Source organism: Daphnia pulicaria, chromosome 7 (genome assembly GCF_021234035.1).
Source record: "Daphnia pulicaria isolate SC F1-1A chromosome 7, SC_F0-13Bv2, whole genome shotgun sequence".
Lineage (NCBI taxonomy): Eukaryota > Metazoa > Arthropoda > Branchiopoda > Diplostraca > Daphniidae > Daphnia > Daphnia pulicaria.
Window position 1 is genome coordinate 4,315,202 of NC_060919.1, and position 21,930 is coordinate 4,337,131.

A 21,930-nucleotide genomic window follows, 5' to 3' on the forward strand; every position below is an offset into this window, starting at 1 on the left:
CAACTAATCGCAATGGCTATAATAAAGCCCCCCCGGCGTCGCTCCTTTTGCCCGTTGCGTCTCAAACTGATGCGACTGGTCTCGTTTTCACGCTCGGTTGACCAGCGTTTCGGAATCTCTCCGAATCACTCCCCCCCCACCCTCTACATATATACTTCCGTGCGGATGTAGTATAAGACACATCAGCTTCGCTCTATATATCTCTGTCCCTTTTTAAAGAGACAAGGAGGGTCAAATGATATGGGGCCGGGGTGTGTATCGCGCGGTCAGTCGCCGGTATTACGCAATGGGGGGATATGCGGTACTCCACAAATATGGACCCCTTCTTTTCCACCCTTCTTATTCTCCGCCGGAAAAAAAAAAGAGTTTGCCCGTATACTACGTGGCACACGCCCCATAAAGCAGCAGGCCTCCACCACCACCTACAGAGTTTGTGTGTCTTATGTGTGTAATATTTCTCCCATTAATAGGGAACCGGCGATGCGAGAAAAAATTTCCGAGTCAACTTTTTTGGGTTTCTACATATAAAGGTTGGCGTAGTTTTTTGGAAAAACAACGGGAAAAAAAAGGGCAGGCAGGCGTTCACATGTATATGATGATTATTATGGGTCTAGCTTTAATGGCGCTGGGATGTTTGGATCTTGAACTGAGAGAGAAAACTAGAGAGAGACTCTGAATCGATACTGGAAGTATCTGCCATGGTAACAAGAACTGCTGGAAGTGGAAGACAGCCAAGTCTATTTTTTCTTCTTCTTTCATTTTATATATTTGGGGGTGTTCTATATATCGTCGTATATTACATGGAGAGAGTCTCTGTCTCTCTTTGGCTGCTGGCGGAAGAGAAAAAAAAAATGAGAAACGCGTATAAGAAATCCAGCGGGGAAGGATCGGCAATGGCAGAGGTGGAGCTCGACTGGATGTGGAGGAGGGGGGTGCCAGCCCGAAGGCGGGATGCAATCGAACCGGATAACTAGCAAGAGGGGGAGTGAGGATGGCGGAGGAGGAACCAGCTCGCTAGTATTATTGGTTCCTTTTTCTCAGTCACGGAAGACGATGGAGCCCCTTCAGGGCGGAGTCTCAGCTCTCTACTCCGGATATTTCTTCCATCTTCTTTTTCTTGACAGCGCAAACTTCCTTTTATCTGTATGACACCATACCATCTCAAAATAAAATGAAGTTAACTATTATATACTAACTTAGGAATTCGACACCAAATTTCCTGTAAGGATCTAACACTCTAGAATGCTGGACGTATTACATAATAATTGTCCACTGGATTATGTCAGCCCCACCACTGCCCTACTTGTGCGTCGGATATTTTTGGGAGCTTTGAAATGAATCAAATGGTCACGGATAAATCCAAAAATGGTTTTGGCTCAAAAATCCTAGAAGAAGAAGAAGAATCTGTGTGACGGGATAGCGAGAAAGGTGTTTGACGAGAGAGTCGAGGACTGGCATATTGACAGGACCCACCACTTTCCTTTATACTGTGCCGCATTCTGGCTGAGTTCAGATGACTGGCAATCAGTCGATCCAGGCAGTAGTCAGTCAGCCAAGCCGGTCCTAGTGGCTCTCCTCTAGTAGTTTCACGTCTGTCTATACACATCCAATGTGGGGGGGAGGAGGAGGTGGTGGGTGGTGAATCGCAGAGAGTCAAAGGGCGGAGACGACCGTGGTGGGGGCCAGAAAGAGAGAGGGGGGCTAGCTCACATATTACGCGCTATTTCGGGAATCTGAACGACAGGGTCCCGACGGATGGATAGAGAATCGGCGTTGCGACTAAATGCAAAATTACACGTAGCGGTGAGCAAGCTTCCAGCCGTGATCCGTGATGAAACTCATCCACACAGCACACACACACACACAACAACCAACAACATTTTACTTCTTCCGGGATGTTTCCTCTCCCCGCAATGGGAAAACCGCGAATAGGACCGTGATATCTGCTCGGGCTAGCAGAATAAAGCACGTCCCTCTCTCTCTCTCTCGGTTGACATCGACACGGTCCTTCAGGACCCAGGACCGGAGGGGGGCCTACCCAATCCCATCAGCCAATTAGGTTCCTTTGCACCTGTCTGCTCCAGCGGTTTCTCGAGTGGACATGCGAGGCTCTCCAACCGGAGCTGGGCAGCAGCCCATCTCTATATAACGAATACGAAGCTGCACAGCACTTCAACATTCCCTGTGCAGTTAAACATGATCATGCACACCAGGGAAAACCTGAACTATTCCGTAATAATTCGTCTGATTGTAATTTATTCCACGAAATCGTCACGATCGGCTGCTGCTGCTGTGCAGTAGTCGCCTCCGCACCGGCAGACTTGTGAATGACATTGACGAGAATAACCGAGAAAAAAGGAGAAGATGATCAAGGTGAAAGATATGCAAATTTAACAAGAAAAAAGGTGTGGTGCTGGGTGGTCCCGGCTGCTTTGATACCCCCCCCCCCCTCTCCCGTTTCCCGATCACGCTTCGTTGGAGAATCCGATTGGAGTCGAATGGATCTACAAATTCACCAGAAGCAGCGCATTTATCTGACGCGCCAGTCAACTTGATTGACTTCTTCTTTTTCTTTTCTTTTTGGCGTAGACGCAATACAGTAGGCAACTCTTTTTTGGGAAACGAGCAACAACACGCGATGATTCATATACAGAAATTTGATAAACAACAATCTCGGAAATAATTAAGACGATTGCGCAATTTTTTAAAGGTTGGATTCGATCAATTCATGTGACAACTACTGGATGGCGAAATCAAGTGAAGAGTTCCAATTACACTTTTATACTACATCAGAATTTGGTTTTTCTTTCGTATATTAGTGCCATGCCTGGGGCGAATTTACCAAAAATAATTGGAGAAACCAGTCGTCGGCAGTTGGAAAACTAAAGATATCATTTTACCATCTAAAAAAACAAATGTCGCTAGTTTTGTTTTAGAGTCGAGAAGAATTACTGGAATGGCTGACTAAACATGGACAATAACGACTAATATAGAAAATAATGAAATTGGTCGTCGCATTAAAGTGCATTTAAATTTGTTTTTAGGTTACGCCTAATCTCAAACTGGAAAATGATAGATGGATGAACTTGTATTATTTTCAACCGGTCTTATTTCTGACTGCATAAGCTCGGAAATGCATCAAATCACAGGACTGTAAGTAAAGTACTATAAGCCCCAACTTTAACACAAGGCGCTCTACCCTCACGTCTTGACATTTAATGATCAAATTGAGAACGAAACTTGTGCGGGGGAGTTTCCTTCAGTTGGAGAGCTCCAGCACCGTCTTGAGTGGTGAGCAATGTGCATCCAGCTAAAATAGTTTAACACCATTGATGTTCACTTGTTTCACGTTAACGATACCACAAGACCAAGAATTTTCGAATCATTCGGCTCAACACCTTGTCACTGTTTTCCCATCGTTTGGGATTCGTTAATCGCTCGAGTCCCTTTTCCAATTTGAACCATAAAACACTTGATGGTTTCTTTATCGAGACTTGGGAGAATTATAGTGCCATACTGCCATTCATAGGCCGCTTTACTGACGTAATAATCCGCCTGAGCAACAATAAATGTCCAGTTTAACAGCGCATTATGATTTTGACTGGCTTGAATAAACGATAAGACATTCAATTCTACTACACACCCGGCGGGCTATCAACATTATACTTTTATGTGATTACTTCTACAAATATTGTTAATGTCGCAGTTCGCCGAAGACCTAACGGACCGTTCACAGCTCGAGGTGGCATCCCCACATCTCATTTCTTCTATTTTTCGCTTGGCATTTGGAAATAGAAAAAGTACTAAGACCAGACAGGATTGCGGTCTCTTCCGTCGTCATGTCATTCATCCGCCAGCAGGCCAGCAGACATACATTAAACATAGCCTACACACTATCCTTTCGGTCAGATAGTATCAAGATGGTTGCGGGTCGGTCAGCCGTGCAAGGGGGCTACACATAAGAAACAATCCATCCGTTTGTTCAGTAAACAGCCGCCAACGATGGAAAAAAGAAATGACGGATATCCCCCACGAAAAAGAAAAAAATGACTGAAAAGAGGAAATATTCCGGACGAACGGACTAACCGCACGTCATCACAGTTTTGAAATGACAAGCAATGTGCCCAGTGCCTGCTGGGAATTTTATTTGTATATTTTCTACAACAACTTATCCGCTTCCATCTTTTTCTTTCCAAGTTTCTTTTCTATTCTGTCAATCCGTCTTTTACACTCGATGTAATTTCTTGGCTCGAGATTTTCTTTTTTCTATCTTGTCCTTTAGATTTCTTATATGGTGGGGGGCCGGCATTGGAGCACTGTGGGTGGGATCCACGTCGCCCTATCACGACATCTCATTCTATTCTCCTATACATTTGTATCTCTCTCCTTTGACACATAAACAGAGAATGAAAACGACATTTTCTCGCTCTCCGTCGGATTGATCTAAATTTCTTCGTCGAAAATCGTTAGGAGGACGAACGACAACCAGGAAGAGCAAAGAGAATTGACTATATCTCTCTCGTCTATATGTACAAGAGATCGCAAGAGAGTAGAGAGAGAGAAAACCTCAAATATTTGAAGAGAGACTCGTTAGGAGATGGAGGGTGCGCAGCAGCACACACACACACACACTGCACTTGTCTTTCTCAATGCAGTGCAGATTGCGTGGGCTGGCCGGGCCGCCCGTGTGCCATGTATATTCCCCCCCGCTCACCCTCTTTTATATTTTGTCTCTCTGCTCTCCTACCCATGTGTGTACACTATATAAAAAAAAAAAAGGTCGGGAGTCGACGAGGATCTTTGGCCATCACCAGGGGACGCATTCTGTGGTAGACACAAGTTATACGGGGGGGAATATTCGTTGATAACTTGATATGGATATATTACATCTGACTGACTCTTGGGCCACGTGTTTGAGCCTCTGTGTGTCTGTCTGTACACAATCACTCTAATCCTCATGAACTTCACTTCTGTATACTATAGACTGTGCCCGGTTGATTGCTGCCGATGCGGTAACAGCCTGTGTGACGTACCGGCTGTGCGGCACGCGCCGTAACAGCCGGATCGATTCCGCCACGATCTCGAGGAAAAAAATAAAATAGTCGTCGCAAAATCAATTGGTTTAAACAAACAAAAAAAGGAAATGCTCTTGTCCTTTGAGTACATTTCGTGCATTACATAACGCGTTTCAGATGTGTCAATGCTCTCCAAGAGTCTCTCGACGATATTATTATCCAACATTTCTTTTCCGTTTCGGAATACACACACAAAAATGCAATTCATTCAATTGAAAAGAAACAATAGGTTGAGTATAGAGTCGGGGCAAACTTTGGAAAATCTGGGAAGGAAGCTATATGGGTGGGGTGGGGTGGGGGGGATCTAGGAAATTTGGCTAACTAAGAGTCACAATAAAGAGCTACAGCCAGGAGCAGCTATACAACGAGGGACGGATATAAGAGAGTCTATATAGGGATATTGTGGAGGGGCGTCGTTGAGCAAGCACTGGAACATGAGGGCATAGTAGAGAAAGAGAGTCTCGTGTCTCTCCATCTCATAGCCAGCGACTGTGACTTCCGGATGAGCGCACTTGACTGCTTTTTCCATCCGTCGAGAGAGAAAGAAACGAGAAAGAGAGGGGCGCGCGTTTATATAGTAGATATATCTCTTTCTCTCTCTCTCTGTGTGTGTATACAAGCTTCTCGTTCAAACAGTCAACAACACAACGGTGCGACTAGATGTATAGGCGAAGATTCTTTATTTTTTCCTTTTGGCAGCAGCAGCGTAGAGTAGTATATTCTCTCTCTTTGATTGATTTGATTTCTTTTTCTCTCTGGGCTGGCTTTCATACGAGTTGCAGAGAGAGAGAGATGGAAAAGTGTGTTCCGACACTCCACCCCCCTATACTTTCCAGACGACCCTCCCGCTGAAATCTAATTTGATCTATATGCAGATGAGCGCCGAAACTCTTCGAGTGCAAATGAAGGCTGATGGATGCTTCCTTTTTGGGGGCGCTCCCCAGTTCAATGAGACGGGCCCAAAGTGTTGGATAACTTAGACACGCGAGTTCTCATGTCTATACACAAGGGAGAATAGCTTTTATACTATCTGACTATCTGATCCATAATTTTCGTTCGCTTTTATTTTTGGCAACTACCAAGGAGGAGGTGCCGATGTGGCGGCAGGTCCCTCTTGGTCATGAAAAATTGTCAAGTGGCACTTTGCTTCAAGTGGTTAAAAGTTCAAATATTTTCGAATGTGATGGTTTTCTACCCGCAGAAAAGGTTGTGAGTTACAAAACAAAACAGGTCTGATCTGCAGTCGTTCTACCGCAGGTTTATAATGAAATGATGAGAAGAACAAAAACGGCAAGAGAAAATAATTGCAGTCAACCGCCTAGCACAGGAATAATCGTATTCTGTACTAACGATTCATGACCAACGCCACCAAAAATTGTGAAAAAGGAAGAATAGAGATAAATGTTGTCCTACCTTTATGCCTGGGAAATACGGCCAGGCATCCATTTACAGTTGCTCCATCCATCAGCTGAAGAGTTGAATTACACTAGACGGGATAGGGTAAAAAGGGTGTCCTCGTGAATACACTCACATTCACATGGGCGTACACGAGGACATTTAAAGAAAAGGGGGGAGAAGAGATCCGTAACTCGATCGAAATTGGTGGTTCCTCCAATCAGGAGGCTGTTTATCTAAATAAAAAATAAAAAATGAGGTTACGAAAAATATTGACAGAAAAAAAGTCATGAGAAGTTGAAAATGAGACATTAAACCATAAATCTATAAATGGGAGAAGGCAAGAATTACACGTAATACCCTGCATTCAAGCTAGTCTTGCATCATTAACATGTTTAGCGGGTTGCAAGGGTAAAAGTAATGAAAGTCATCACCCAAGCAATGATCCTGAGATTGTTACTGATGAAAGAGAGATTGTTGTTATGATGGCTGGCTCATTTCTCAAACCTGTACAAAAGAAAAAGGTTACATAGTGCAAAAAAACTGCCATGTATCAACATGGGGCTTACTTGATAAATGCTTTCACAAATTTGGAACAGGTTTTCTTCTATTTGAGCTCCTATAATCATTTGTTTAGTATTCTTAGTTATATTCTTTTATATATTCTATTCTTTAGATTTACCCGCCAAACAGCATGGAGTGGAGAACATGGAGAGCCACGACCGGCCGGCCACGACCATGGCCACGACACTTTTTCACACGAGTTCACACCAAATTCAGTCAATTCACACGACAACCACATCTTTCTCATTTTAATTGTTAAGTAGTTTTTATTTTTCATGAGCCATGGTACGTTTCCAAAAAGTTTTCGTTCCGTTTTCTTTGTAACCTTCGTCGTGTCTTTTTCGAAACTTACAACAAAATGAGAGCAGACGACAAAATAATATTCTAATTAGCCATGCTTAAGAATCGATCGATACCAAATCGGTTTTTGATGACGTCATAACGAAGCGAAAAGCGCTGTGTTGTCCGATTGCACAAGTAATTTGTATTACAACGGTTTCAATCAAAATATAAAGAGCGAAAGAGAGAGGAGAGAACAGCAGCACGAGAAAGACACACATCGTGGTCATATTACAAAATTTAAAAAAACATTAGCCATCAGCGAGGTGTTACGTCATATGAATTTATAGTCATGGCCACATTTCGAATGCATATTAGCGCGGTATTATAATACACGTATGATGAAACACTGGAAAAGATGTCTTTTTTTAAATAACGTAGAATAAAAAGAGCAAGGGGGGAGGATTGGAGGAATCGTGAAATTCTATTAGAATAGGATTATCGGGCAATAACGTGTGAAAATATTCCGATGATGTTTTTTTTCACGCCATTCGCCGATTCGCGTACAAGTGTAAAAGGAACACGTCACAGCACACTGCCCTGTACAAATTAGAGCCTAGAAAACACCTGTACAAGACTGAGACGTCATCTACTATTACACAGTCTCTCTTTAATTACTGGCCGATGATCGTGAGTCGGTTCGATCAAAACGCCAATCAATTTAATAGCAGCAGCAACCGCATCCGTTCAGATTTGCTCCCGTGATTTTTTTAACTCAATCGCCACGTTCAGCAACTCACAGACAAACAAATCGGACTCGACGGATGTTTAACAGACAAACGGAGGAATTTCGAAAAAGAGTATCAATCTAAAAATTGTATCAATCAGGATCCGTTCCCTCAATCAAACAGGTGGGCGATATAACAGCGTTCCGATAAAACAAAATGGGGAGGGAGGAGAGAGATCTCTAAATATTATAGACAGTTATTGGGAATTATTACACAACACGCACATACATGATTTTCAAAACAAATTTTAGAAAATTGTTTTGGGGTATTCGTCGTTTGGAAACATTTTTTGACCAAGTAGGCGATTTTTATGTTAAGTACCGGTAACGATTGATCTAGTTAAAAAATAAGAAAAACGAACTTTATAGAAATGTTGGTTCCTTATTTAAGTTTTTTTTTTGCGTGGTTATATTCCATTAATAGGAAGATGAAATGATTGGCAATATATCCACTTGGTAACATATAAAACGTTAATGCTGCTGCGGCATAAAACATCGCCCGCTTCCCGTCGTCTCTCTATAGGGCCTCTTGACTAACAAAAACCAACCACTCAGGCACAACTTCTAATATTATAAGCCTAAGTATATATTGCCGATACGCTATTAACATCCAGCCAATGAACTATTATGTCGTTTTCGCGCTGACGAAAAAATTAAAAAGGAACGAATTCAAAGCGGGTCGAATCGAAATACCAAAAGGGAGGGAAAACAAGCAACAATGACTTGATTGAATGAGGAAGAATGTAGCTGATGAACGTAACATTAGGCAAAGATAAATCCAGGGAACTTATGAAGGACTCGCGGCCGTTTCTAAAAATAGAGTTAGAGTTCATCCTTGGCAGCCAGGGGAGCTCGACCCGACCCGGTCGATGATATGGAAGCCGATGAAGGGAGCGAGATCATCGTGGCGATGGTGGGCCGATTGCTGGCCTGAAGGCTGGCCAGGTTGGACTCGGATAGGAGACGAGTTTCCATCATGGCGCTGGCGGCGCCGGATGCAACCGGCATGCCGTCGACACTCGAGTGAGAGCGCGCGTGACTTATCCCGTGACTGCTGGGACGCTGATTGAGTAGAGCTGTGCCCAGTTTGGGTTTCGGTGGCAGGACAGTCGGTTTAGGTCCGATTTTTCGGGCTGGATCGACGACGAACCGTCCCGCCGGCTTGTTATTGGTAGCTGAAACTGCGGATGGAGCAGCAGGATTCACCGCTGCTGGAACTGCTACTGCTTCAATTGCCTTGGGCGTCGATAATACTGGCTCCGCCAACGGCGGAGAGGAAGAACGCTGCTGGACTGGAGCCTTATTCAGCGGAGCTGGAACACTTGGCTGACTAGAATTCTCGCTGGAAGGGCTGTAGATTTCTTGACGGAGAACCAGCTGATAAGCTACTTCGAAGGCCTGGCCCAGCGTCAGGATCACTTCCGTCGCCAAATCCTGGAAGGAAATTCCAACACATGTCAAATTCAATCAAGACGACGAGAAATAGTTGTAGGGCTTGTCCAAGTTGCACTCACCATCGAATGGACCTGGAAGACGTGACAAAAGTGATCCTGCGTCGACTCCTGATCCTTGGTAATGTAGGCAAAGTGGGTGAGATCGTCGGCGTCCTGGCAGGCCCAGTTGATGTTGCGGATCTCGTGCTTGCAGATGGTCTCCTGTCGAGCGGAAGGGAGACGGACGGAAAGGGGGAAAATCAAATCGGCGGAACGAAAACCGTCGTGTATGGAATAAAACGGGCAATGGCGCGCGCGGCATATCGCCCGTCGACGCGTGTGCCGTGGGAAAACCAGCACCGGCCCAGCTTATACCAAGTGCCGCCCACTTTTCTTACTAAGACACAGCCGGACGAGAGCGGCTCTATTATAAATGTACCTGATTGAACGGATCGAGAAACTGGACGCCGCTCAGAGAAATGGCCAAGACGATGCTGGTCGTCCGCTTTCCCGTCTCTTCCGCTTTCTTCTTCTTGAGTTTCTGGATGGATCGTTTGGTCGATTCCGTTCCGCGGACGTGCCTCACCAACGTCGAGCCCAAATACTAAACCCCCCCGCAAATGAAATGAGTGAAAATCCAAATTTAATTAAGAAATTTGACCACTTACCTGGGCCTCGTAACAGACGCCTGGACGCAGGAGATTTTGGGGTTTGTGTCGCCACTGGGTGGCCACCGTCTTGGCGATGCCGATGACCAACTCTGTGGGGTTACGGATGGCCAACTCGCTCAGAAGAAGTTCCACCGGATGGGAATGATTTCTGGCCACCGACGAAGGTGGTTGAGGAGCCGGCCGTGACTTTCTCCTGCCCAGAGTACTGCTGCTGCTGCTGCTGTTGTTCTTGTTGCAAGTTTCATTGACGCCAGCAAAAGACACCAGCGGTTCGCCAATTGTTTCAATCATTTTCTGACTAATTTCGTCCTCTAGCCGGGCCAGATTGGACGACTAAAAATTGTTGAATCCATTTGAATCATCTAATCATCCGGCTGATAACCTTAGGGCTATGATAACACTTACGATGAGTTTCAGATCGGAAGACATGGATGTTAAATCATCTGGGTTGTTGATTTTGACCGGATGAGGGACATTGGCTCCGTTGGCGAGTTTGGACGGGCGCTGCTGCTGCTGTTGTTGGAGTGACACTCCGCCGCCCAGGGAGACGAGCATGCGTCGGAGATGGCCGACCAACCTGATCTCGACGACGGTCGTCAGCTCGACCTCCCAGATGCGGGCGACGCGCTCCATGTCGTCGTAGCGGTTCTTGTGGAATTGCTCGCCGTAGTGATTCAAGCGCAGCAGGTGCAGCCATTCGTCGACCGTCTCCGGCCGGGCCAGCACGGAATTCATCTTGTGCAACGGCGTCTTGAGCAGCATCGACGCCTTGACCAGCTGCCTCCGGTGCTCAGAGTCCAGCACTCCAATCTCCATCAGGCTGGAATCATCCACAATGCCGTCGCCCTTTTGATTTTTTAATTCAAATTCAATTGATTTGAAATTTCCCAAAAGATTTAAAAAGGTAAAAAACTAACCAGGAAATCGACGTCATCGAAACCGTTGGCAATAAACAGGCCGAGATAATGCTGAAATCCGAGCGACAGGAGCCAATCTGCGACGCTGTCGTGGCCGTGATTTCCGATGGGTGGCACTTCGATGACGTCCTGGTTCTTGACTTCCGCTGGCGCTCCACCCATGGCATCTGACACGGTGAGGGAACACAAATGAAAACAAATGAGTTTTGATGCAAAATAAGACGAGAAAGTTGGAGCAGCCCTATAGCTAATTGTCTATCTACGCGCACAATCAAACTAAAATTGCAATTTTCGACGGAGCACTCACACCGAGGTGCTATTCGCCTCTTTGGTGAACAATCGTATGTCAGGATGTCTTGCATTGGCGAGAGACCCAACCACTTTGCTGGACTTGGTTGACTTGCCAAAATTAAAAGAAAATTAAAAAGAAAAAATCGCCGTGAAAGCGGACCGGGCGAGCGATCTAATTTTCTCCCCCCAAAACTTTCGACTCCCGTTGATTCGCTCGTTTTCTCTTCAGGGTTTCGAGATGACAATCCAGCGCGAAATATAAACGTGTTTAACTATTTTTTACCTAACAGGAGAGATATGGTGTACACACTAGCGTATTTAGAGCCCATTGCTTTGGCACTGAAGGGGAAAAAAGAGAGAAGCTACCGAATGGATGAGGACCGGCATTGCTGGTGCTGCCGTAGTGCTGGCCGTGAGGCAACGGAGCGTGAGCTGCGGTCGATTATCCATTCTGGCCCTTTTTTTTATTATTTTATTATTATTATCTTACAGGTTTCCTAGACTCTATCCACTGCTGGTTAATGTCCGCCACGCCATTTAGACACACGACGCTCACACACGACACACAGGAAACGGCCAGCTGCTTCCATTACGGACACACTCGGTGGAGGAAATTTCAAAAAAAGACAACGTCGACGGCCAAACGCCAAAGTCGATCTGCCACACCACGTCTGCTGTACATATTTTTGACAGACGGATTAGATCCCATCACCTCTCTCTCCCCATCACCAGTGACATAATGGGCCCGACGCGGAATGTTCTGCGACTTGAAAGGTCTTCTCGTCAAACAAAAAGGAAACCCAACAAACGAGATTTCTCTTGTCCAGGATATTCAACTCGATTCTGATTAATTCGGCTTGCATTCAAATTTAAATGGAATTATTTAACAGGAAGTATAAATGCTCGGCTTTCACTTCCTTAAAGAGTACGGTACAAACGAGTGGAGCGAGTCTTGTGTGAAACTTTTTCACTTTTTTCCTTTTACAGAAGAAGAAAAAACAACAAGAATTAAGACGGGCTCGTTAGCAGCGGCTTTTGCGTTTCAAGAAAGTAGAGGTTATTATGTATGACCATAATTTCTAACAAAAGTATAGAAAGTTTCGTGTTACGCAACGCGGCCGACACTTTTTCCCGTGAATAAAATAAACAAGTAGGGACTGTTAAAGTTCGATTTCGTGAAATGGAAATAATAGAAACTATCAGCCAATCTCAAATCGAATTACTCACCGAGTCGATTTTGAAATTCGCGCTGGACGGCGCCCAGCAGATGGGAGTCGTCGCATCCGCCGTCACCGCCCGTCCCGTCTTCGGACGGATCCAATCCGCTGTTGCAAGTGTTGAGTATCTCCAGAATTTTCGACCATTCTTCAGCCTCGTCGAACGGACTCAACACCGACAAGCTGGTCCGTTTCCCACCACTCGGTCTGCAACAACACATGACTGTTGTACGGTACCATGAAATCAAACAAATGAGAATGTAAATGTAACAACTTACCCGTTGGTGACGGGGTCGTTGTGGCGATCGACCGATGATGACGGAGAGAACGAAGCGTGGCCACGAGTTGGCAACGAAGTGGGCCGATCCATGGAAGACTTTGTACCGGGCACCGATCCTCGCAACAGTCCTGTATATTGTCGATCGGTTGGGTTTTGTTTTTGGTGACTTATTCGAAACAATTTCAACAACCAACAACAACGTCAACGACACACACTCGAGGAATTTCCCGCGGAATCCGCAAAATCCCAACGTCGTACGTAGCTTTTCGTTAGAGAAATTTGGGTTTTCAACTGGGACCGCAGTCGAGTCAAGTCTCATGATACTGAAAACCAACACTGCACGCACACAGGACTTTTGTACAACCGAGATAAGATACGCCACACGTCAGCGGCTTGGATATTGTGCGACTGATATCATTTCGAATGCGTCTCAAGTGATGCTATAGCCCCCCATTTGTGTTTGGGTAAGGTTATTTTCCGATTCCGTTATAGCCTTGCACCGTTTTGAACTTTGCGCTATCTCAAATTCCTGGGCGCGTCGACATTATTACACACGGCAGAGAAACAAGCTCAGTCACAGTACACCCAGCGACACGCTTTGTAATCAAAGAACAGAAGGAAAATGGGGAATAAGGAATTTGATGAAAAGGACCAAGAGATTGCGTTTGAAAAATGTGTACAATCAGTGTCGAAAGTCTACAAAGCTCGACCACACTAGACGTGGCCGCAAAAAATAATTTAAATGAGGTGGGTGGAAAGACCGGGAAATTGGCTCGGTCTAACCGCTAGCGGTGCACTTGAAAAAGAAAATGAAACGAAAAAAAAAGAATAATCATTTGGTTAAAACCTGCGGAGGAACTGCTGGTGTGCAGTTTCTCACGAGATTGTGGAGATGAGGTTGTGAGAGATCCGTGTAGGAAAACCAATCGACTAGAACTGAGACGGCCGGGAGAAAGTTAGCAAACAGTGCATACACTATACGTAATACATGCCCAAGTCGTGAGTCACATCAAGTATCAGCGACTTGGCGGCCATATACAGGAGCTGATTGAACAGCCATTCTCCGATTCTCTATAGACGCCACTTCCTTTTCATCCGCTCGCTCTCTTATTTCCCCCTTTTCGAATTTCATCACCGCGCACACACAAACAAACAGAAAAGCTTCACTCGGGTCACCTTTCCAACGCTTATGGAAATCATCCATCAGGGCCGGCGCGCACACAAACAGCAGAAGCCCGGCTCTATGCCAAGACACACACGCAAACCGAAAAAACCGGCTAGATCTTGAAAAATTTGTGTTGATACAAAATTCGGGTCACGATGCCAACGAATATTAGTAATTGGATTGCAATGCTGCTGGTTCTCGCATTTCTTTTTCTCTTTCTCTCTCTCGACGGCGGCGCGTAGTAAAATTATCTTTTTCCTCCTTGGCCCGTATCCAATCCCGGGACAAAATGAAATGATAGCGCACCGTTGCATGTGTCCCCATTTCCACCACATGATTCAAGGAAAGCGGCGACTGAATTGTTTAAGTTCGTCACTTTTGATTCCTATCGACTTTGATTCTCTTTCATTCGATTGTTTGAGATATGTAAGATGGGAAAAAACAAGCCGACCTTGACGTCACGCTGAGAAAGAAAAGGAACACAGTATACGAATGCGTATTTAGTACCAACCACCGTGAGGAATTCAGAGGGAAACCCCAAAACGAATGCCGGTTTGGGAATAGAAAAAGGGAGACATAGGGGAATAGCCATGCAAAAATAAAAAGATATTCTATCATTTGCTAGAGGGGTATAAGAGGAAGCCAGGATAATAAATCAACCCAAACAACTCAAATTGGATTGGGAAGAATATAAAAAGTTTGTATAATTAGGACATCAAAAATTAATGACTAATAAAAGGGGCATGTCAATTGCAAAAAAAAGTCCAGCTCCAAGCAGAAATCATTAATATGATGACGGATTGCAGTTTTATTATAAACCAAAAAAAAGGGGTGGAAAATTACACGAAGTAATGCACAAAGCAGAATATTATTTAAAAAAGGAGGTAAAAAACAAAAAATTTCTGATTATAATAATAAAAAAAAAAAATCTGGTAGAAATGTTTTGCGGCAATCAAATTAAAACATCCAACAAGACAACGAATAATCGCATTTTTAAATTTGTTTCAATCTCGAATCCGGCACGATTAGTAGAAATGTAAAGGGAACAAACAAAACGAAATTATCTCCAAAAAAAAAAAACATTGAAAAGTTTACATCAAAATAATAGGATATAAGAAGGGGATGGTGGTGGTGGTGGTGGTCGATTATAATAACTACGTTTTCTTTTAAATCTTAATTAAGAGCTAAACCAGAACATTGAGCTTACCTTCGTACGGTTGATCACTACTGACGACCTCCTCCATGTTGTCGACCGACAAACTCTTATCGGACATGGAGAGGGAGACGGACACGGAGCCGCCGTTGCTGCTACTCCCACCCGTGTCGCATCCATTGGAGAAGGCCAGGAAGAGTTCTTCTTCCGTTTCGGTCTCCATGTCACGCGATTTGCGTTTGAATTCCTGGAAATGGCGTAAAACGTTTTATGTCTCGAGTCTTGATTGAGGCTGCTTATAAGGACGTTGACATACCTCACTGAGTGGCCTTATCCTCAGATGGATGCTCTGCTCGGCTAAATGGGCCGGAGGAGGTGGATGGTCGGGCGTCGGAGGCAAATTCGGTAATCGACCGGGGCTTTCGGGAGTGGTCGAAGTCGGCGAAGAAGAAATCGACGTGGCCGCAAATGATGAAGTGGTTCGATCCAGCGGATGAAAGCTCACGTTCTCGTAGGCTTTCGAACCGCCCAACTCGCGGGGGATGTCGTAAATCGAATCATCGTCCACACTGACGCTAGAGTGTTGCAATTCCACGTTCTCGTAGGACGTCGGCTGCTCCGCCCTACCAGCCATTTCGACATAGGTGCCGGTGCTCTCGACCCGAAAGCGTGGCCCCGGGACGTCACAACCTTCGGCCCGCGATCCCGTCCGCGCCAAGTACACCAATTCGTAACCGGACGAAGAGCCAGTGGGTGCTGGATTCCTTTTGGCTGGCACCTGGGTAGTTTGCAATAAACTGGGGGTCTTGGTGTCAACGCTGTAACATAACGAATGGCGTGGCTTTTGACGGCCAGCGCAGCGCGGCAACGACTCGTAGTGAACCGACATGCCTTGGAGTTTCCTCGGTGGCTTCTGCGGTGGATTCGGCTGATTATCGAAAAACCAACAAAGAAAAATCACGAAGTTAAAACCACACAACTTTCATTCCAGCGGGGCCATCATTTCCTGTATAGATTATACAGCCTCGTCAATCAGAGAGACGGCCGCATTCTATTTTTTCTCGTAGGAAACGATGCGGTTTGTCACCCCCACCCAGTAATCAGACTGTCAAAACCTAAATCCTGATGGAAATAATCATCAAGACAAATGAGCGGTCGTGGAACTCACCGAAACTTTGGTGGCTGGTTGTGCGGTCATCGGTAAGTACTGGTCGGCGCTGTGACGCGTGTGACTAGATCGTTTGAAAGCGTTGCGGTCGACGTCCGGCAGAGTTGATTGGTTATCGGAGAGGAAGTCGATGGATCGCTCGTCGTACGAGCGCGACAGGCAATCGTCGTTGCCGACGAAAGCCGAGTCGTCGTCAAGCAAGTCCGACTGCGACGAGCTCCGCTTTTCGCCGTCAGTTTCGTGGTTGCGCTGCTGCTGTTGCTGCTGCTGCTGGAGCCAAGGTAAGGAGCGCGGGGGAGGCGGAATTTCGTAAACGCTACTACTACATTCAGATCTCCTGGATAAAGAAAAGAAAAAAAGACATTTTGTTACAGAAAAGTTGTTGAAAAGAGATGGGTGAGCTGTCATACTGTGAATGGCACGACGAAGAAGACATTTTGGATCGGCGGCGGGGCAACGTGATGAAGGAATCGGCTCCGGTGGAAGCGCAGGACGACACTGAGATTCGCGACTCGCGTTCGTAGTTCTCTCCTCGACCCGATGACGATATGGACACATTCTCGTAGGGCGATCCCGGTGAAAAGGACGAAGTCGGAAATCGAAACGGCATGCCATTTCCAGGAGAACAGCTGACCAAGTCGCCTTCGCTCAACTCGGTCGACAGGGCGCCATCTGCTCCGCCCAAAACCAATTAGAAAAACTAGCCTCCAGCGAGCAAAAGATTGAGACTTACTTTGAATGAGATTCGTAATTTCCTGGACAACGACCGTCGGTAGATCCTGAACGATCCGCAGAGCGCTAAAACCTCGCGAATCCTTGAGCGACACGTCGATACCGGCGTCCAGCAATCGGCGCACCACGTCCACCTTGCCGCAGAGAGCTGCTTCGTGCAAGGCCGTTCCTGTTTGGGTCAACAAAGAGACGGGGAATCCGGCGGCTAGAAGGGCGTCCACTACGGCCCGATGGCCGTTGCGACTGGCGGCGTGAAGGGGAGATGTCTTGGCCCGAATTGAAATGGTTCGAGCTTCTTCCAGTCTCGATTGATTCTTGTACATTTCAATCAATTCCGGATGTGATTGCAGCAAGAGTTCGACCGTCTCCAGCCGGCCGTATTGGGCCGCCAGATCAAGGCCCGTTTCGTCGCGGACATTTCGAATGCTGGGATCCGCTCCGTACTTGAGCAGTAGGTTAACGACGCCCGTGTGACCGTACTGGGCGCCGCAGTGTAGGGCCGTTTCATTGTCCTTGTTCTATACATCAAAGTCGGACAATCCGAGACATGAGTAAACGGAACCAACCAAAGCACACGCACCCTTTTGCTTCTGCAACTACTGAAGCTAAAGAATAACCACGCCTAGTCGATCGATAGAATCAATGAGGGGAGCCTGTGCTTCACTATGGCGCCTTGGCGATCGATATTTTACCGCCACGCTCTTTGCTCTTTAAAGCTTGTCAAGATCATCCCATTAGCTCGAAATAAATGCTGCAATATCCTCTTATCTATCCTTTGAACTGTATAGCCTCAGAGAAAGTTTTATCTTGTCGCCCGTTCACACCCACTTCCTAACGACAATTAAAATAATCGTACCCTTTTATGATAATCAAAACAAAGATACAATTGATGCCTAGAGTTATGATGTCTTACATAAAGTACACCATGTTTACATAAAAAGATAAGAGAAGAGATAAGCTTACCTTCAGGTTGATCTGGGTAACACGAACACCAGTAGTCAGTAGCAGGCGAACAATATCACTATGCCCAGCCCAAGCAGCTAGATGGAGTGGTGACGATCCTTTGCTGTCCACAATATTGGCTGAGGCTTCGTGTTCCAAAAGTAATACCACAATTTCCCTAATAGTAAATTTTTTTAAATATTTTAATAAACAAATTTAAAACATTTCTTGTGTTTTTCATGTTTGGTATCTGTGATAAAATACTAACCGGTGACCATTGAGTGAGGCATGATGAAGTGCTGAATATCCCGATGAGTCTTGCACGTTGGAACCAGGCCCCCGTCTTAAACTAGTGAGAAGGGAAATGGAATTAGTATTGCTTAAAGTACTTGTTAATGCCCAGCTTCAGTGAGACATGAGAAAGCTTTAGACCTATTAATAAATAACATTTATAAATTTGAACCTTGCAAGGGGCCCGCCCCTTTTAGCTTTGGAACTGAGCAATTTTTCAACTGCGATTACATTCCCGTTTCTTGCGGCTTCGAGAAATTCCTGGTCCTTTCCCATGGTCCACACGCTGAAAACCAGCGAAAGATTACCGGTGAAACCACCACAAATTGAGTAGAGCACTAAAAGGAAACGGAAACATCACAAAATTGATTGAGAAACGTCATCGTCCGCCATGACTCACGCAATGCGAGAGTCAGTTGTTTGTTGTTGGGGGTGTGTTGACAATGCGGAATAGAAGACGACTACAGCCAACTGATAGAGAGACTAGTGGGAGCCAGAACAAGATGTCTTTCCTACATCTGCTGCTTCTCATTTTCTCTTTAAAATTTTCCTCAGCCATAGAACGTGATACTTCGAATTTGGTTCCAACCATACAACCAAGTATAGAGGCTTCTTAAAATTTAAATTTAGAATTAGAATGAGGTTTAAACCACCCTGTCCCTGTTGGTATACGCGTCAAGCTTTACCGCCCCCCATCAATTATTATTTTTTTGCTAGATGACATTGTGCTTCAATTTCGATCCAACGGCTCGGTGGACGAAAGGATCATTAATCTAGAGGCGAATTCCTATGTCAGGATCCGGTCGATCAATGTGCCAAAAAGTGTGGCTTTTGCTGTGGTCCAAGCCCACTCTCAGGTCCACAGGATCTCCATGTCTCAAGCGAGGAAATTTGATGTAGGAAACCATGTCAATGGCACATCAATCGGTATTTTAGTCGATACTAGCAGCAGCAACTCTGGCGTGATGGCCTACCTCATCAATACTCAGCCTGTCAACATCACGGTTTTGGCATTCATCCTGTACTACGACCGCAGTGGTGAGTAATGCACCTTTATATTTTCATATGCATGAAACATGATGATGACTAATGATTTGTCAATGGTTAATAATCATCGACAGTCAAAGAGCATGTTAGTCATCAAGAGCCAGACATTCAATGTGGGTTTTCCTTGGAATTTCAGCTCCCATTCCTGGAGGATGTAACCTTGAATTTGAAATGCCGGTATCCCCTTGGTTAAGAGTATCCTACAACCAGAGCATGGTGAATGTTGATCACGAGCTGGCTGCTCTGCCACCCAATCAGGGGGATGTCTTCCCCTGTGAATCAGAATCACTGCTATACGAAGTCTACCATTACTACCTCGCCCAACGTGACTTTACCGAGGATTCCTTTTTCAATGCCATTCGTCTACTCAGAACAGTCAATGGTGCTAAGGAATTCGGGACAGAGGTGACTGATGAACGACAAGTATTGGTTTTCTCAAATGTTTTTTATGTTTTTTGTTATCTCCTCTCTCAGATTCGTTCATTTGGTTTCACGCCAACTACGCGTTCACGGTTCAGTTTATATCCGGGCTTGGGACAAGTTTTTGTCGTCACCGTGACGCACTTGGGGGAAGCTAGTCGTTACGCTCCTGCCTCTGCATATATCCCGTCCGTCACCTACGGATGCGACCTAAGCGTAGAAGGCGATTGCCAGACGTTGAGTACGACATGATTAAATTTGCTTGTTTTTCTTCGTCTTATTCTAGCTATTTCTATTTATAGGCTCAACTTATGTTAAAGTACTATGTGCCTTTAGCCTCTTCTTGGGCTTGTTTATTGCGTTTGCTGGCCACCGTTACTTCCAGCTAGAAATGATCCTAGCGGGATTCATTGCCTTCTCAGCAGTTTCCTACATTATTTTGGTCAATCATTTCGATCCAAACGTCGCAGGTATCGCCACTATCGATCAACCCAAATTGACGGAATTGTAAATTTTCAAGTGTCGTCTGGCGTATTTTAGGTTTGGCTGCTGGAACGTCGGTGATGGGTCTTCTCGGTGGACTTTTGTGGTGGTTCGTCTGGTGGTTCTGGGGCATTCCGGCTCTCTCTGTTCTGCCAGTGGTGTTTATGCTGGGCTTCTTGATGTCTTCCGTCCTCTTCTACCTGCCCATCAGCTTTGAATTTCTCACCAACGACTTCAATTTCTGGTCGGCCTTTTGCTGCTGCTGGCTGGTCTTGCCCGTCATTTTCGTTACTTTCACTCGAATGGTAATTTGGCCACATTTTTTCAAATCCTCCTTTCGCCCTTAACAGTCCGTTTGGTTGGCATAGGGAAACATCGTGAGCTGCGCTGTGCTGGGCAGCTATGCCGTGATAGTGCCAATCGATCACTACATCGGCAGCAGCTTGAAGTACATCGTCATCAACGTCGTTCGACGCGCCACTGTCTTTGGATTCGGTCGCGCCGTTCTCGATCCGCCCTACCAGGATAACGGTAAGTCCCCACCACCCGACTTATTATCGATCTCTTTCGTTTGATTTTGCATCTTATTCAATTTTAAAAAATTGCCTCAGATTTAATCTTGAGCCTGGCGTGGATCGGACTGATCATCAGCGGCGCTACTTTCCAGTACCTGCGTGAACGTCGACGGCCACCCTTCTCACCGCCTGCCGATATCTGGCGCCCGCTGAGATGGACCGTACTCAGAGGAACGTCCAATTCCAGAGCCGAGCAGACTCCCCTGATTGTGAGTCCCGACTCTGGCGTGGCTCATTACGGCACCGCATAAGTTCCCGACGCTGATTCTTTCCTCTCCCCCATAGTTCAGCAGCAACCTGTCTACTTATTCCCCCCCCCCCTTCCACCAGGACCCTGTTGAAAGTCACTCAATCGTCAAATGTCCTGAAAGAGTCTGTCTGCACATTTCTTCTTTCCCCCCTCTCGTAATGTTATGTGGGAAATCGTTTTGCCGTGTGTAACGACGACGCTTCGATGCAAAATGTTGCCTTTTTCTATCTCCCCCCCCCTATATTTCCGGGGGACCTTTTTTCTCTACCTCAATCACGTGCATTGCAGTGGTAATTTGAATATTCTGTAGGCCTCACATAATATCTTCTAACTGAACAAATTGAATATATAGAAGTTGATAAATAATATACTGATGTACATTCGACCGGAATTTCTTATACTGTATTATGTAATACACGGCCATTACAAAGTCGTTGGGGTTAATAATTTAAAGTTGAACAACCAAATAATTCTGTTACTTTTTTCAAGCCATATAAATTGTATTGACACACCGAAAGACAACAAAGACAAAGTGGAATGGGGATAGAGAAAGAAGGGAGTGATGTATGTGAAAAAAGTGTCAAATAGGAAAATGATGAAGAGCAGCAGCTTGTTTCTTTTTTAAAAATAATACAAAAACAACACGACGAGAGCCGGAAGAACTGGTAGTTAACAAAATCCAGACCGATGACAAATGTTTGATATAATGGCATTTCATCCAAAAGACAAAACCGACAAAAGAATGTCCATCACATCATCTGAGGATCGACAGAACAACATTTTTCCTACTCGATA

The 21,930-nt window shown here is 45.4% G+C and overlaps 2 protein-coding genes across 2 annotated transcripts; one reads left to right on the forward strand and one right to left on the reverse strand.

Annotated features, from left to right (window-relative positions):
• Nucleotides 1–7,498: 7,498 nt before the first annotated feature.
• On the reverse strand, nucleotides 7,499–18,754 carry LOC124349382 (ankyrin repeat and SAM domain-containing protein 1A-like). Its single transcript, XM_046799934.1, has 16 exons — nucleotides 18,533–18,754; nucleotides 18,338–18,418; nucleotides 18,091–18,247; nucleotides 17,129–17,645; nucleotides 16,806–17,067; nucleotides 16,396–16,732; nucleotides 15,544–16,155; nucleotides 15,282–15,474; nucleotides 12,908–13,037; nucleotides 12,640–12,836; nucleotides 11,122–11,288; nucleotides 10,610–11,050; nucleotides 10,202–10,537; nucleotides 9,973–10,137; nucleotides 9,615–9,755; nucleotides 7,499–9,534 (listed from the first exon to the last, which is right to left on the reverse strand). Exons 1-16 carry the CDS (start codon nucleotides 18,634–18,636, stop codon nucleotides 8,923–8,925), a joined length of 4,452 nt encoding a protein of 1,483 aa, XP_046655890.1. The 5' UTR covers nucleotides 18,637–18,754; the 3' UTR covers nucleotides 7,499–8,922.
• Nucleotides 18,755–18,807: 53 nt separating this feature from the next.
• Nucleotides 18,808–21,520, forward strand: LOC124349573 (transmembrane 7 superfamily member 3-like). Its single transcript, XM_046800298.1, has 8 exons — nucleotides 18,808–18,960; nucleotides 19,078–19,398; nucleotides 19,544–19,812; nucleotides 19,882–20,068; nucleotides 20,130–20,297; nucleotides 20,368–20,615; nucleotides 20,679–20,841; nucleotides 20,922–21,520. The coding sequence occupies exons 1-8, from the start codon at nucleotides 18,864–18,866 to the stop codon at nucleotides 21,134–21,136; spliced, it is 1,668 nt and encodes a 555-aa protein (XP_046656254.1). The 5' UTR covers nucleotides 18,808–18,863; the 3' UTR covers nucleotides 21,137–21,520.
• Nucleotides 21,521–21,930: the final 410 nt, after the last annotated feature.

Coding starts and splice junctions, on each gene's coding strand:
- LOC124349573 (XM_046800298.1), top strand. CDS start 18,864: ATGTCTTTCCTACATCTGCTGCTTCTCATTTTCTCTTTAAAATTTTCC. Junction 19,399..19,543: donor CCTGTACTACGACCGCAGTG/GTGAGTAATGCA, acceptor TTGGAATTTCAG/CTCCCATTCCTGGAGGATGT. Junction 20,842..20,921: donor TCCGCCCTACCAGGATAACG/GTAAGTCCCCAC, acceptor AAATTGCCTCAG/ATTTAATCTTGAGCCTGGCG.
- LOC124349382 (XM_046799934.1), bottom strand. CDS start 18,636: ATGGGAAAGGACCAGGAATTTCTCGAAGCCGCAAGAAACGGGAATGTA. Junction 16,733..16,805: donor TCTTCGTCGTGCCATTCACA/GTATGACAGCTC, acceptor TTCTTTATCCAG/GAGATCTGAATGTAGTAGTA. Junction 10,538..10,609: donor CTTCCGATCTGAAACTCATC/GTAAGTGTTATC, acceptor AACAATTTTTAG/TCGTCCAATCTGGCCCGGCT.